Source organism: Aegilops tauschii, chromosome 1 (assembly GCF_002575655.3).
Source record: "Aegilops tauschii subsp. strangulata cultivar AL8/78 chromosome 1, Aet v6.0, whole genome shotgun sequence".
NCBI classification, from domain to species: Eukaryota; Viridiplantae; Streptophyta; class Magnoliopsida; order Poales; family Poaceae; genus Aegilops; species Aegilops tauschii.
Genome location: NC_053035.3, coordinates 68,770,317 through 68,783,080, shown reverse-complemented (window position 1 = coordinate 68,783,080; position 12,764 = coordinate 68,770,317). Strand labels below are relative to the sequence as shown.

The following is a 12,764-nucleotide window of genomic DNA, read 5'->3' as shown; positions in this document are numbered from 1 at the left end:
AATTATATTCAATAATGAATCTATTGGTATTGATTTGTTACTGTATATGTTAATATTTTTGTCTACAATTTTGTCAAAGTTGACTTTGACTAAAACTAATATGCGTGGGGTAAATAAAAACCAAGGGAGTACATGGATGTGCATTTATTCAGTAGGGGGAGACATTCCTATCTACTACAAGTAGTATGTGCTTGTATATGAGCATCTGCAACTGTATTACGGTAAAAAAAAAAGGCTATGTACGTTTTGATCAATGGGACCGAAAATATAAGAAACACATATAGAGAGATAAAGAGGCCCCACACCACATGACACGGGGAGGGCGCCCCGGGGCCAGAACCTTTCAACGGTCAAACGGACAGGTTTTACTAATTAATTAATCAACGAGTAATAAATGAACCAACGCAATTAATTAATTAATCACATCTTTTTTTTCCTCCTCCGCATTATAACCTCTTCCCCCCCCTGCCACCCCTCCCTCTCATTTGCTCTGCTCGCTCGCTCGCCGCCCCCTCCTCTCCTCCGATCGTCCCCCCACGTCCCGCGCCGGAGCTGGGGAGGGAGGGGGGAAATTCATCCCCGCGCCAGGCGGATTCCGCACCGGATCCCCGCGTCGGGCAGGCCGGCCTTCTGATCCGGCAGGTAATCGATCGATCGATCAATCAATCCTATCCCGGTTCGGGTCCGATCCGTCGATTCCGGCTGGTCCTTGCGCGAGCGTGAGGGAGGAAGCCGTGGTTCTAGGGTTCGGTGGTCTTAGGGTGCTGCGTTTTAGGTGATGGCTTGCCCTCGTTTCGGATGATAGGTGTTTGTTTTCCTTTTTTCCCCCCTCTTCTGGCTTGCAAAATTTGGGGCTCGGAGCTCGATCGCGTCCTCTGCTGGGTTCTCGGTGATCCTGAATGTCTTGGATTGGAGGGGAGTTGGTGAGGATGGATGCGGGCTTCGATGCAAATATGGTGACCTGGATCGAGAATTGTGTCGTTTTTAATTTCTATATATGCCTACCGTACCAAGCAAGGAGACGCGAATTGGTCAACAAGCTTTCGGAAGCTAGCGGTGGGTATCGAGTTTGCCGAGTATGCCCTGCGTGATCAGACTTTTAGAAAGAGCTTTATGATATGTAGGAACTACAGTTTAATTCCTGCTTGTGACGAGAGGTGGATTGAGCCACCGAGAACAGGCTCTCCAATATCGATAGGAATTTGGCAGTCGAGAAGGCGTCGGGAGTGTAAAATTACAACCTTTCAGCATCTTCAAGCCTATCAAGCAATAGAAATTGTCTGCAACCAGAAGTGGACGTCCTTAGACAATTATCCTGGCCACCTCCTTTAAGCGATCGACTTACCTGTACGTTTCTGACTCACAGCAATGTTGCCTTTTGCAGGTTAACCAAGTACGGTGCATTCTGAACGGTAGCCTGTAACTCTTATTGGGTAATTCTACCACATTATGGCCTCGGTTGGTGTGGTGCGTCCTTCCTCGCGCTTTCAGAATGACACGAGTACTAGTGGTGATGCCGACCGACTTCCGAACGAGATGGGCAATATGAGCATAAGGGATGACAGGGTAATTTCCCTAGACTGGATGACCACTTCACTTTATGTCTTTTGGCAGGTGATCAGTTCCTAATTTTGTGTCTGAACAACGCAGGACCCTGAGGATATAGTAGTCAACGGCAATGGGACGGAACCAGGCCATATTATAGTCACAAGCATTGAGGGAAGAAATGGGCAAGCAAAACAGGTATGTAAAAAATCTATATTAGTAAGTGGTGTTATTGCAATCCTCTCCGAAGCTCAATAATTTCTCTCTACTAAGCTATGTATCTGCATTGCAGACCATTAGCTACATGGCTGAGCGTGTGGTTGGTAATGGGTCATTTGGAACTGTTTTCCAGGTTTGTTACTGGATAAATCAGTATTATTTAGTTTCTTGATGTGTTAATTTGTGTATACTTTTATTTAGTAATTCCTGATGGCTCCAACTTTTTCTGAATGATCTTGCATAGGCTAAGTGTCTTGAAACTGGCGAGACGGTGGCTATAAAGAAGGTTCTTCAAGACAAGAGATATAAGAACCGTGAGCTGCAAACGATGCGAGTTCTTGACCACCCAAATGTTGTGGCTTTAAAGCATTGTTTTTTCTCAAAGACTGAGAAAGAGGAGCTTTACCTCAACCTGGTGCTTGAGTATGTGCCGGAGACTGCTCATCGTGTCATTAAGCATTATAACAAGATGAACCAACGCATGCCATTGATATATGCAAAACTGTACATGTATCAGGTAAAGTTCATGCTCTTTTCCTGCCGAAAATCTGTTAAATCTATTCAAGCACTGCTTAGTACTGACCATAAGTTGTTAAATTCATTATAATTAACAGATATGTAGATCTTTGGCATACATTCACAACAGCATTGGAGTATGCCACAGAGACATCAAGCCTCAAAATCTTCTGGTTCGTACATTACACATCAATTGAACACTTCGTGAAGCATTTAATGTATAGTTAAGCACTACTTTTGGTATAGCCAGCTGATTTGATGAAAAATTATTTTTGCCAGGTGAATCCACATACGCACCAATTGAAATTATGTGACTTCGGAAGTGCGAAAGTGTTGGTATGATCATACATTACCTGATATTCACACTTCACGACATTGCCATTTTCATGTTGTCTAACTATTTTTTATTTTTGATAGGTAAAAGGAGAACCAAATATTTCCTATATCTGTTCAAGGTACTATAGAGCCCCAGAGCTCATATTTGGTGCTACTGAATACACAACGGCAATTGACGTTTGGTCTGCTGGCTGTGTTCTTGCTGAACTCCTTCTAGGACAGGTAAGTGACCAAACAATTTATATGTGATTATTAAACTATCCAGCTTATGGGATCTGTCAGCCTAAGATCCATTCTCTTTCTTAATAGCCTATATTCCCTGGCGACAGTGGTGTTGATCAGCTTGTTGAAATCATCAAGGTACATTCACAATCTTTCTCCCCTGGAAGTTGCTGTCTGTTTAATTGTATTTGCTCCTGTTTACATTGTTTCCAAGGAAGTTACCATCTTTCAGTTGTATTTACACCTACTTACATTGTTTCCCATCAGGTTTTAGGTACCCCTACAAGAGAAGAAATTAAGTGCATGAATCCAAATTATACGGAGTTTAAATTCCCACAAATCAAAGCTCACCCATGGCACAAGGTAGGAACCTTGTGTTGGCTGTTTTATTTGCTTCTAAGGCTTCAGTATAACATTACTATTTTTATTCCCATCAGATCTTCCATAAAAGAATGCCTGCTGAAGCAGTAGATCTTGTCTCCAGACTCTTGCAATATTCACCAAGCCTGCGTTCAACTGCTGTGAGTGTTGCTGAGCAAATACTGTTTCCTAGAGAAGTTTGATTTATAGTCATCACTGTTAAATTAAATGCTTTTGCTTCCCTGTATTCGAACGGATGCTGTTTTGTGCAAGCTGTAGCTTACATTCATACTTGCTTTCCTGATACAGTTGGAAGCATTAATTCATCCATTCTTCGATGAACTCCGGGACCCAAACACCTGTTTGCCGAACGGCCGTTTTCTTCCTCCCCTCTTTAACTTTAAGCCCCATGGTTAGTCTACAACATCAACTAGCACTCGCACTAATCAAATGTTTATAACCCTACTTATCTTCAACTCTGGTGTGCTGGACTTGAACAGAGTTGAAGGGTGTGCCGATGGACATCCTGGTGAAGCTCATCCCTGAACATGCTCGGAAGAACTGTGCCTTTGTAGGATGGTGATCCGCCAGACGGCTGCTTGAAGTTTAGTTCAGAACAAATCCAGTTGTCGTCTACTAGAAACCCCAGGAGTTTGAGATTGTCTGCAGCCACACGGGATATAGGCGATGACACATGTGATTATTATTCCTTTTCTCGTCCGAGACCTCGATGCCATGTATTCTTTCCCCCTACTGCCGATGTAACAAACCACCCATGATACTGTAAGTAGATGAGAAGTGTTTCGACCGTTTTCCCCTGAGCTCATGTGCTATGCAATGAAGGATGCACCCTATGTACCGCCAATATTTGGTCCAGTATTTGTTCATGGATCGAGGCTATAATTCATTTGTACTCATCACATTGTTCTGTCAGATACTCTCAAGTTTTTCATTTTTGCTATCTGGTACAAACTGAACAAGTTGACAAATCCTCAACCACTAAGTTGTTGAACTTGAGTAGATACTGCTGCCTCGTGTTTGTATCCCAGCAAATCAGGCTGAGGGCCTGCATTCTCTTAAGAAAAAGAAGGAAAAGGTGTGGCTACGCCCAGGGGTACTCGCTCAGTCCCCTTATCCTTACCCTTGGGTTCCATGGAGATCGATGAAGACATAGCAAGAAGATCAATGAAACCTTTATTTGTATGATTATATCCAGCTGGTCAAAGAATCGGTTGACATTAAAAAAGGAAGAGTCGACCCAGACACCTACAAAATAGTCAACTTCGGAGGAGGATAAGGAAACGCTGGAGCAAGTAGTTGAGATCGAAGCTGATTAATCGAGAGAACATGGTAAGAATGCTTCGAGGGCTCGTGACCCTCGCCGCCGTCGTCGTCGCGCTGGAGTGCTGTGAACTCCCACGCAGGACGGATGGCAGGTGCGTCCTGTTCAACTTCGGCGACTCAAACTCCGACACTGGCTCCCTCCCTGCCGCCTACGGCTTCTACCTCGGCCCGCCCGCCGGCCGCCGCTTCTTCAACCGGACCACCGGCCGCTGGTCGGACGGCCGCCTCTACATCGACTTCATTGGTACGTACCTTGCGTCCAAACCATTGCTCGTTTAGTTCCATCCAAGCAGAGCTCATCAGCTACGTGCCATCGATCGCATGCCTGTGCAGCCGAGAACCTGGGGATCAGGTACCTGAGCCCGTACCTGGAGTCGTCGGGTCCCAACTTCACCGATGGAGTGAACTTCGCGGTGGCCGGGGCGGCGGTGGCGAGCAACCAGAGCGCCATCCCGTTCACCATGGCCACGCAGGTGAACCAGTTCCTGCATTTCAAGAACCGGACCCGGGAGCTCCGGCCGCTGGGGCAGGGCTCGATGCTACCGGAGGAGGATTTCCGGGGAGGCGTGTACTCGATCGACGTCGGGCAGAACGACATCACGCTCGCCTTCCTTGCCAACCTCACGCTGCCGGAGATCGTCGCGGACGGTGGCCCGCTCGCGGCTGTCGCCGCCAAGGTCGAGGAGGCCGTCCGGGCGCTGTACGCCAGCGGCGCGCGCAAGTTCTGGGTGTACAACACGGGGCCCATCGGGTGCCTGCCGCAGACGCTGGCGCTGCGGCAGAGGCCCGGCGACGAGCTTGACCCCGCCGGCTGCCTCGCCCGCTACAACGCCGCCGCCCGGGCGCTCAACGCCAACCTCGCCGCAGCGTGCCGCCGGCTCGCGGACGAGTACTGCGGGAGCGCGAGCGTGGTGTGCACCGACATGTACGCCGTCAAGTACGACCTGTTCGCCAACCACGACCAGTACGGCATCGAGCGGCCGCTGATGGCGTGCTGCGGCCACGGCGGGCCGCCGTACAACTACGTGAACCTCAAGACGTGCGGGCAGCCGACGGCGACGGCGTGCCCGGAGGGGGAGAGGCACGTGAGCTGGGACGGCGTGCACTACACCGAGGACGCCAACGCTATCGTCGCCTCCAAGATACTCTCCGGCGACTTCTCCCAGCCGCGCACCAAGCTCCAGGCACTGTGCAAATAAGAACACGACCACTTGTGATTTTGGTCGAGGTGTAAGTACTAGTAGCATTTATTAAAGCGAAGACAAAAAACTGGATCAGGTACACCTCGACCGTTGTTTCCTCAGCTACTAATAAGATCCGCTCCACGGGTAGTTTTTACTGGAATTGTTGGGAACTTGCTCAGGACTATATAGAGTATGCTTTAGAATTTTTTTTCCCAAACAAAAAGATTATACTCGCATGAGTATGTCACGATATCATGCATTCACTGGGACTGAGAATAGATGTTCACTAAAAGCATCTCTAGCAGACCACGTATAATGCTCCGATCCGCAAAATAACGTCAAAATATGGGTCCGTGCGAAAAAAGCGGTCCGATCAGACACTATAAATGCGTTGGACCCGTAAAAATTTTTGAGGGCCGCGGTAAAATCCCACCTCCAACTTGCGAAAACACAGGTTCCCCCTCGACCCGACGGTGCCCTGTATCTCAGAAAAGTGGTTGGCGGGAGGGACATTTCAGCCCGCGCGCGTTCCCCACCCCCTTCCGCAGCCGCCCGCCATCGGTTCCGCCCGTCCGCCGCCGGCGATTCCGGCCATATCTGCGGACGGAATCACGCCGCCGGGGCGCCCCTCACCCGGTTCCACCTAGCCGCTTCACCGACTCCCCGGATCCGCCGAGCCGAGCCGCCCCGAGTCGCCGTCGCCGCCCCGGGATCGACCGCCGCAGAGCCACCGCCCCGAGCAGCCGGTGAGTACTTGTGCTTGTGCTTTCGGATGCGATATGCATTGTTGTGTCATATGTGTCAAATTCAGATAAAAACCCATCTGAATATGTTGCATATGTGTCAAATTCAGATAAAAACCCATCTGATTTACGGGTTGGCGCGGGCTGCGGCCGAACAGACCCCGCATAGCGGAACCCTAAAACGGTTCCGCTATGCGGGGTCTGCTCAGCCGCCGCCCGAGCCGGCCTGCAAAGCCGTTTTCCCGCGAACTGTAAACGAGTTTTGTGGGTCGGCGGTATACGGGGTCTGCTAGAGATGCTCTATGAACAATGCTAGACTTACGTAAAGTAACTATGCAAGTTTACGTACTAACCAATGTGGAGGATTATGATTGGTGTTTAGGGAGGGTGGGCCCCACCCCCATGAAATTCAGAGGAGGGATGGTTAGGTTAGTTTGGAAAAGCACACACCACAACACTTATGCTATGCCAAGTTTCCCAATTTTCAAGCTCCAAGGCTTCAAATTTCACTTGTCGTGCGTATATGCGTCTGTACGTGCTGTACTGGCCTAGTGGGTGTGTTTTTAAGTGGGATCAGTTATATGAAAAAATTCAACAAATCTCATGCGTTCACGGTTTCCCCGCCTTCCGCCGACACCGCCGGTGATCTGCCTTGACTCCGATGGTCTTAGGGTCGTGGAGGAGTGGTGGATCTCAGCCCTTGTCATCGGGAGGGCTCATGCTTTTGTTTTTAGGTGTTTTTTTTAATCTGTTTAGGGTTTGTGTCCTGCTCAAAAAGATGAGGTGTTTTTTGTACTTCATGATGTTTGATGAATAGATCGGCAGTTTTTTCCGCAAAAAAGTTTATATGAAAAAATTCTGTTAAAAAAGTTATATGAAAAGCCAAGGCACCTGTCTTAATAATATTGTAAGAGGTGCTCTGCTGCTCAGATCTATCGGCCGTGACGGTGGCCTACTGTGCTCGCATGGACAGCGTCAGGCTAGGGCGACGGTGGGCGCTTGGTGTAGCGCCTGGATATGGAGCGGTGGCTATAATGAGTCGGTTGGTTGCGTGTTGAGCTATGGGGAAGCTCGGCATTTGATGGATCCGGGCTATAGCTGGCCAAATGGGCCGGTTTTTTCGGGCCGGCCCGTGAGCACGCCGGCACGGCCTGCCTTGGGCCAGGCACGACATGGGCTAAACGGGCCGGGCCCGGCACGCGGCATGCCCTGGGCCGTGCCTGGGCCTGGAGGCTGGGCACGCGGGCCGGCACGGCACGGCCCGATTAAGTTTATTTTTATTTTTTATACATCTATATATGGCCCAACATGTAAAAATAGGCTAAAAACGCTCAGTGCGTCAAATAATAGACTGAAAATATGCGGCCCACCGTGCTAAACGGGCCAACGTGCCGGCCCGTTTACTAACTGGGTCGTGCCTGGGCCTGAGGGCGCAGCACGTGGGCCAGCACGGCACGGCCCGTATAGTAATCGTGCCCTGGCGGGCCGTGCCGGGCCAGGCACGATTACGAAGGGCCGTGCCGGGCCGGGCCGGCCCGTTTGGCCAGGTATGATCCGGGCTCTGGCGTCCAGCTCGTTTGGGGTTGGCGGGTCTGTGTTGGTCACCTCTCTAGTGGCACATGGTATTCTGGTGGAGGGTGGCATTCGTGATGCTTGCAGAAGTTTGGGTCCATGCGAAAGCCCTATTCCAGCTCTAAGATAGAACCGACGATGGCGACACCTTCGGGTGCCACTCACCTCCATGAAGGCATGGCTTGGTGGAGCTACGATACTTCCTCTTTGTATGCGAGTCTCAAGGGAAACCTTAGATCCATCTAGATCTGTCGATGGCGGCGCTTCAAGTATCGCTCCCCTCCTGGGAGGAATCGGTCTGGAGCGCCTTTGCGTGCTGGCTGTCTGACACGTCGTCCATGGACTATTGGTTTTTTGTGCTGGTTTGATTGCTATTCTTCACTATTGTTGTCATCTTCTAGTGTGGATCGGTGCTGCCGGAGTTTTCCTTCTGCGATCACGGTGGCCGGTGCGCACGGTGAAGCGATCAGGGTGTGGACGCTCCTTGATGGCCTTCGACTTTGCTGGCGGAGCTGTTGTTGTGATGAAGCCTTGGCTGTGTGTGACTCTTTGGCGGGGTCTAGACTCGGTTGGTCGTTGCACTTCGGCTGCGCCAATAGCCTTGACGCATCATGGATATTGGTGTTCTTGTGCAGACTCCTGTTCGTGAGGACGATAGAAGATGGTGGCATTCTGGTTTTTCTTTTTCCTTTTCGGCCCTTGCCCTGTTGTCGCCTCGACCTAGCTTATCTTTTCTCTCTTTGTGTGGTGTTAACTAGTGCAATCTATTTCTTCTCATCCTTTGTATTCCCATGTAATTTCTGGGCTTTGCCCGCTACTCTTCTTAACTAATAAAAAGTAGGACTCCTACGTTTCCTCAAAAATAATTTTGTAAAAGGTATTGGGAGTGACAAGTGGGGAATTGAGTTGACTTGAATCTTAGTTTGTATGCTGATGTAGCTCAATATTGAGAGTTTACATGTAGTTTGTCCTAAATGGAGAACGTGAGCATGCATGTGCTCTCGGCCACGACTTTGCAATTGTCTATTTTCCCAGTCCAATTGGAAATTTAGAGCAAGTTGCTGTGGTGCTAGGTCTGGATTACATTGACCTTTTCTTGATAACTAGTTACATATCGTGTGTTGCAACGAGGTCATACAAATTCCGAGATCAACACCAATCATGGGTAACCTACATCTTCAGATTTCACATGCACAACAGACGATATTGTATACTTTTTTATATATAAAAGGACAATGCATACCCATTTGGCCCCGCTTAGATGATCGTTTCCCCTCATATCTGGCCGGATTAAAATACAAGCCTTGACGCGTTGTTTCGTTTCCAGGCGAAAATCAAATACTGACCAGTAATGTACATCTGCAAAATAAATACGGGTGTATAAACTTACACTCGTTCCAAGCGCGGTGTTACTCTATTTGTTTATCGGGGAGAGGATTTATAGCACACATGTCCGGGGGCATGTGGATCCTGTGCCGCCAATTTGTGCCATGATTCCCGAAATGGGTTATGTATAGGCACAATTTGATTTTCGTTTTTGTGCGTAATGCATTTGTAGATCATGCCGATATACCTATTGGTGTGGGGTCTGATACCTATTCCGTGGGTCCCTTAACAGTGAAAAACGGGAACAAACATATATATAGGACGGATGAGCAAAATTGATTCATTATGCCATTGTTCTGTTGTTCTTCTTAGTTCTTGTTCGTTCTTATCTTCCCGTCCCTTGAAAAAGAACATCCACCTTTAAGCATAATTTCAAACGAGGAAAGGGAAGAGATCATCTTCTATCCTTATAAACTGAAGGCCTTCGAAGGTATCAACACCCAGAACAACATATTTGGGGCAAAAAGGTACAGATTCGGCCGCAATGGTTCATTTTCTTATATATTTGCTTACGATCCTGTTTCTTCAGTTACAGGCTCTTAATCTGTCGTATAGTTGGGGATTCTCATCTTTGAAGCTTGTCTTACTTCCTTTTGTTTGTTGTACTCAGTCGTTATCCTAGAGCAACATTTTTGTCCGATATATTGAGTCTTTCTAATATGAAATTGTACGGACTGCAATCTTACGATGCGGCTGAAAATAGTGGCACTAGCTATATGTGTGTAAAAGGTGTTAAAATAAGTTACATGGCTTGAAACTATATTTTATGAAGATTTAAAGGCAAGTTACATGTAATGAAACCTAAACTTGACGTAGTACTTCTCTTATATATTTATTATTAGTTTAACTTTATAATTAGTCATGTCAAAATCATTGTGTTGTGTGACTGTTTGGACTCATTAGAATAATAACTCTAATACTACTTGAATCTTATTGATCATGTTTATATTTTTAACTTTGTGTTGTTGTACTCGTCTTTTGTTGTGAACACTAATAGTACTTGAATGCTGTTGTTGTGGCATTGTTGGAGATATTGACGTTCAATATAATGCAAGATTATGATCCGGAATATTGCAGTGTGAACAAAAATAGTGGAAGTACCTTTATTTACGTATAAAGAGTTGATTTAGGTTAACCGGTCTGAAATTTAATGCTATATAACTGAATTGCGAATAAAATGTTAATGAAACTTAACAATTGTGCAAATTTTGATTTATTCATAGATTAAATATCATAAGTACTAATGTTAAAGCAAATCTGATGTGCAACTATACCGATTGAAGCTCTAAATTATTACCGTAATTCCATTTTTTATAAAACAACTGTGTTTAGTGATTGACACTAAATTTTACTTTGAAGGTGAAAAGTTTTGAAAGTACAATGCTTGCACCGAAAGAACGGTGTATCGAGCCAAAGCATTCACTCAATACAAATGGAAATATTAGAGTTTCTGAAGTGGTTTTGAAGAACGTAGAGCAGTGCTTAGATATGACAATTCCGCCACATACTTTGAATGGAAAGTTCAGTGATCACATAAGAGATACCTATCCAGAAAAGGTAAATGTTCATTTTTATAGTTTAGATGTTCTAGTTCTAGTTTATTTATTTTACCACCTATAACATCTTTCAAAGGGGAGACATAGTGTAACTCAAGAATTCGAGCTGAGGCACACTAAAAGAAGCCATGAGTGGAATATCAAGAAGGATCACATAGTGAGACAACATACTGAGTTTATAGATAAAGTGTTCTCAACGTGAAAGAGATCTTTCATGTGTTGCACTGAAAGAAGGTGCTCTACATGTCTGCATGAATGGGCAAATAAGCGAACAAGTGTCACAGGAAAACGTGGTATTCTATATTGTCTTCGAGTTTAAATTATTGATATTATATAATAATTCTTTTCTTGTTTAACTAGTTAGTTTATCGAGTTCCCTGAAACAAGTTTCTGTGGTGAGTAATGCTGATGCTGTTTCAAAATGTAATATCTGTTGTGCGCTGCTTTTTGTTGTGACTTTTACTTTAAATGTCTTTGAGATATTCTTGGTGTTGCAGATCAAGCTTCAACGTGTAACAATACAAGTTCCGAGCAAAGACAACATATTGAAATAGTTGAATCAAATGTTGGAGTAGCATTGAAGGGGGAAGTGTGTTGACGAAGACAAATGGTAAAGTGTCATTTTTATGAGTAACTTCATGTTTGCACAAACAAGAATGTGTCTTAATTAATAATTACATTGCAGGTTTAAATACAGATATGTCAATTGTTAAATATGAGCTAGGCTGTGATGTAAGTGTGAAAATTGATGACAAGGATGATCGTAGATTTAATACATCAAATATATTATTCGTACAAGAGAATATTTACAAATTTGGTTTAAACTTGTACAAGAAGGTCAAATAGTATTACAAACACATAGAAAGTACTAAACCTGGAGATATTAATATTGGTGATTTCTCTTATTCCGATATTGCCCATAGACAAGTGATTTCTATTGAAGTGAAATGTAATTTAATGTTTGATACACCGCGCTCAAAGATGCCAGCAAAAATAAAGCATGAAAATCTTGAGGAATGCATTTTACAGACTGGAAAAGGAATTTGACCGGTACATAAAATTATACTTTATAAATTTTGAAGTCCTATATTATGTAAATATTACTATTGACAGTATTTGTTGCTTCCACGTTTGGATAAAATATTATGAGCCAAGGTATGTGAAAGTGTACAAAAGCGATATAGAAGAGCAACTCACTAGCACAAAGGCTATGGATCATGAAGTATATATTGTATGTGTGCGAAGGCTAAGCCAAATGGATAGTCAAAACTATACATGGCCTGATTTACTTTGCTCAAGGATTTTTTTAGCTGGAACTCGCTATTAGTATACAATATTTGAGTAGTTATTGCTATTCCTGAACTTATGTGATTGTTGAACCGATGCATCAAGGTTGGTCAACTTATGTGGGGCATACGAAGGATAAAGTGATTAACATCTTAGATTAACAGTGTGCGAATGGTGCAACATCTTTGATGAAGGAGAAGCATGAAGTATGTGCCAGTACAATACACAAAGCATTGTTTGACTACATAGACAAATTCTTCAGTAGTTGGAGTTACTATATCATATTGGGTGATCACAGAAATTTCATGATTCAACCAGTATGCCATTGCAAAGGTTTGATGTGTTATTCATATGTATCATACCTAATAATTCTTGTATTAATCATGTGCAATACATGGAAGATTCTGGAATTGCATCTTTCATGACACTCAAGTAAAATACAAGATGAATAAGGTGAGAAATAAGGGTTATAATAATTTAAATCGTAGTATGCT

At 45.2% G+C, this 12,764-nt stretch overlaps 2 protein-coding genes across 2 annotated transcripts; both read left to right on the top strand.

Annotated features, from left to right (window-relative positions):
• Positions 1-443: 443 nt before the first annotated feature.
• LOC109745525 (shaggy-related protein kinase alpha) lies at positions 444-4,150 on the top strand. The gene is made up of 13 exons (XM_020304654.3): positions 444-642; positions 1,385-1,566; positions 1,651-1,743; positions 1,838-1,897; positions 2,009-2,281; positions 2,379-2,453; positions 2,560-2,616; positions 2,698-2,838; positions 2,926-2,976; positions 3,106-3,201; positions 3,276-3,359; positions 3,508-3,610; positions 3,699-4,150. Exons 2-13 carry the CDS (start codon positions 1,450-1,452, stop codon positions 3,779-3,781), a joined length of 1,233 nt encoding a protein of 410 aa, XP_020160243.1. The 5' UTR covers positions 444-642; positions 1,385-1,449; the 3' UTR covers positions 3,782-4,150.
• Positions 4,151-4,401: 251 nt separating this feature from the next.
• LOC109745526 (GDSL esterase/lipase At1g09390) lies at positions 4,402-5,857 on the top strand. Its single transcript, XM_020304655.4, has 2 exons — positions 4,402-4,786; positions 4,876-5,857. The coding sequence occupies exons 1-2, from the start codon at positions 4,546-4,548 to the stop codon at positions 5,739-5,741; spliced, it is 1,107 nt and encodes a 368-aa protein (XP_020160244.1). The 5' UTR covers positions 4,402-4,545; the 3' UTR covers positions 5,742-5,857.
• The last annotated feature ends 6,907 nt before the right edge of the window (positions 5,858-12,764 follow it).

Coding starts and splice junctions, on each gene's coding strand:
- LOC109745526 (XM_020304655.4), top strand. CDS start 4,546: ATGGTAAGAATGCTTCGAGGGCTCGTGACCCTCGCCGCCGTCGTCGTC. Junction 4,787..4,875: donor CCTCTACATCGACTTCATTG/GTACGTACCTTG, acceptor ATGCCTGTGCAG/CCGAGAACCTGGGGATCAGG.
- LOC109745525 (XM_020304654.3), top strand. CDS start 1,450: ATGGCCTCGGTTGGTGTGGTGCGTCCTTCCTCGCGCTTTCAGAATGAC. Junction 2,977..3,105: donor AGCTTGTTGAAATCATCAAG/GTACATTCACAA, acceptor GTTTCCCATCAG/GTTTTAGGTACCCCTACAAG. Junction 3,202..3,275: donor AAGCTCACCCATGGCACAAG/GTAGGAACCTTG, acceptor TATTCCCATCAG/ATCTTCCATAAAAGAATGCC.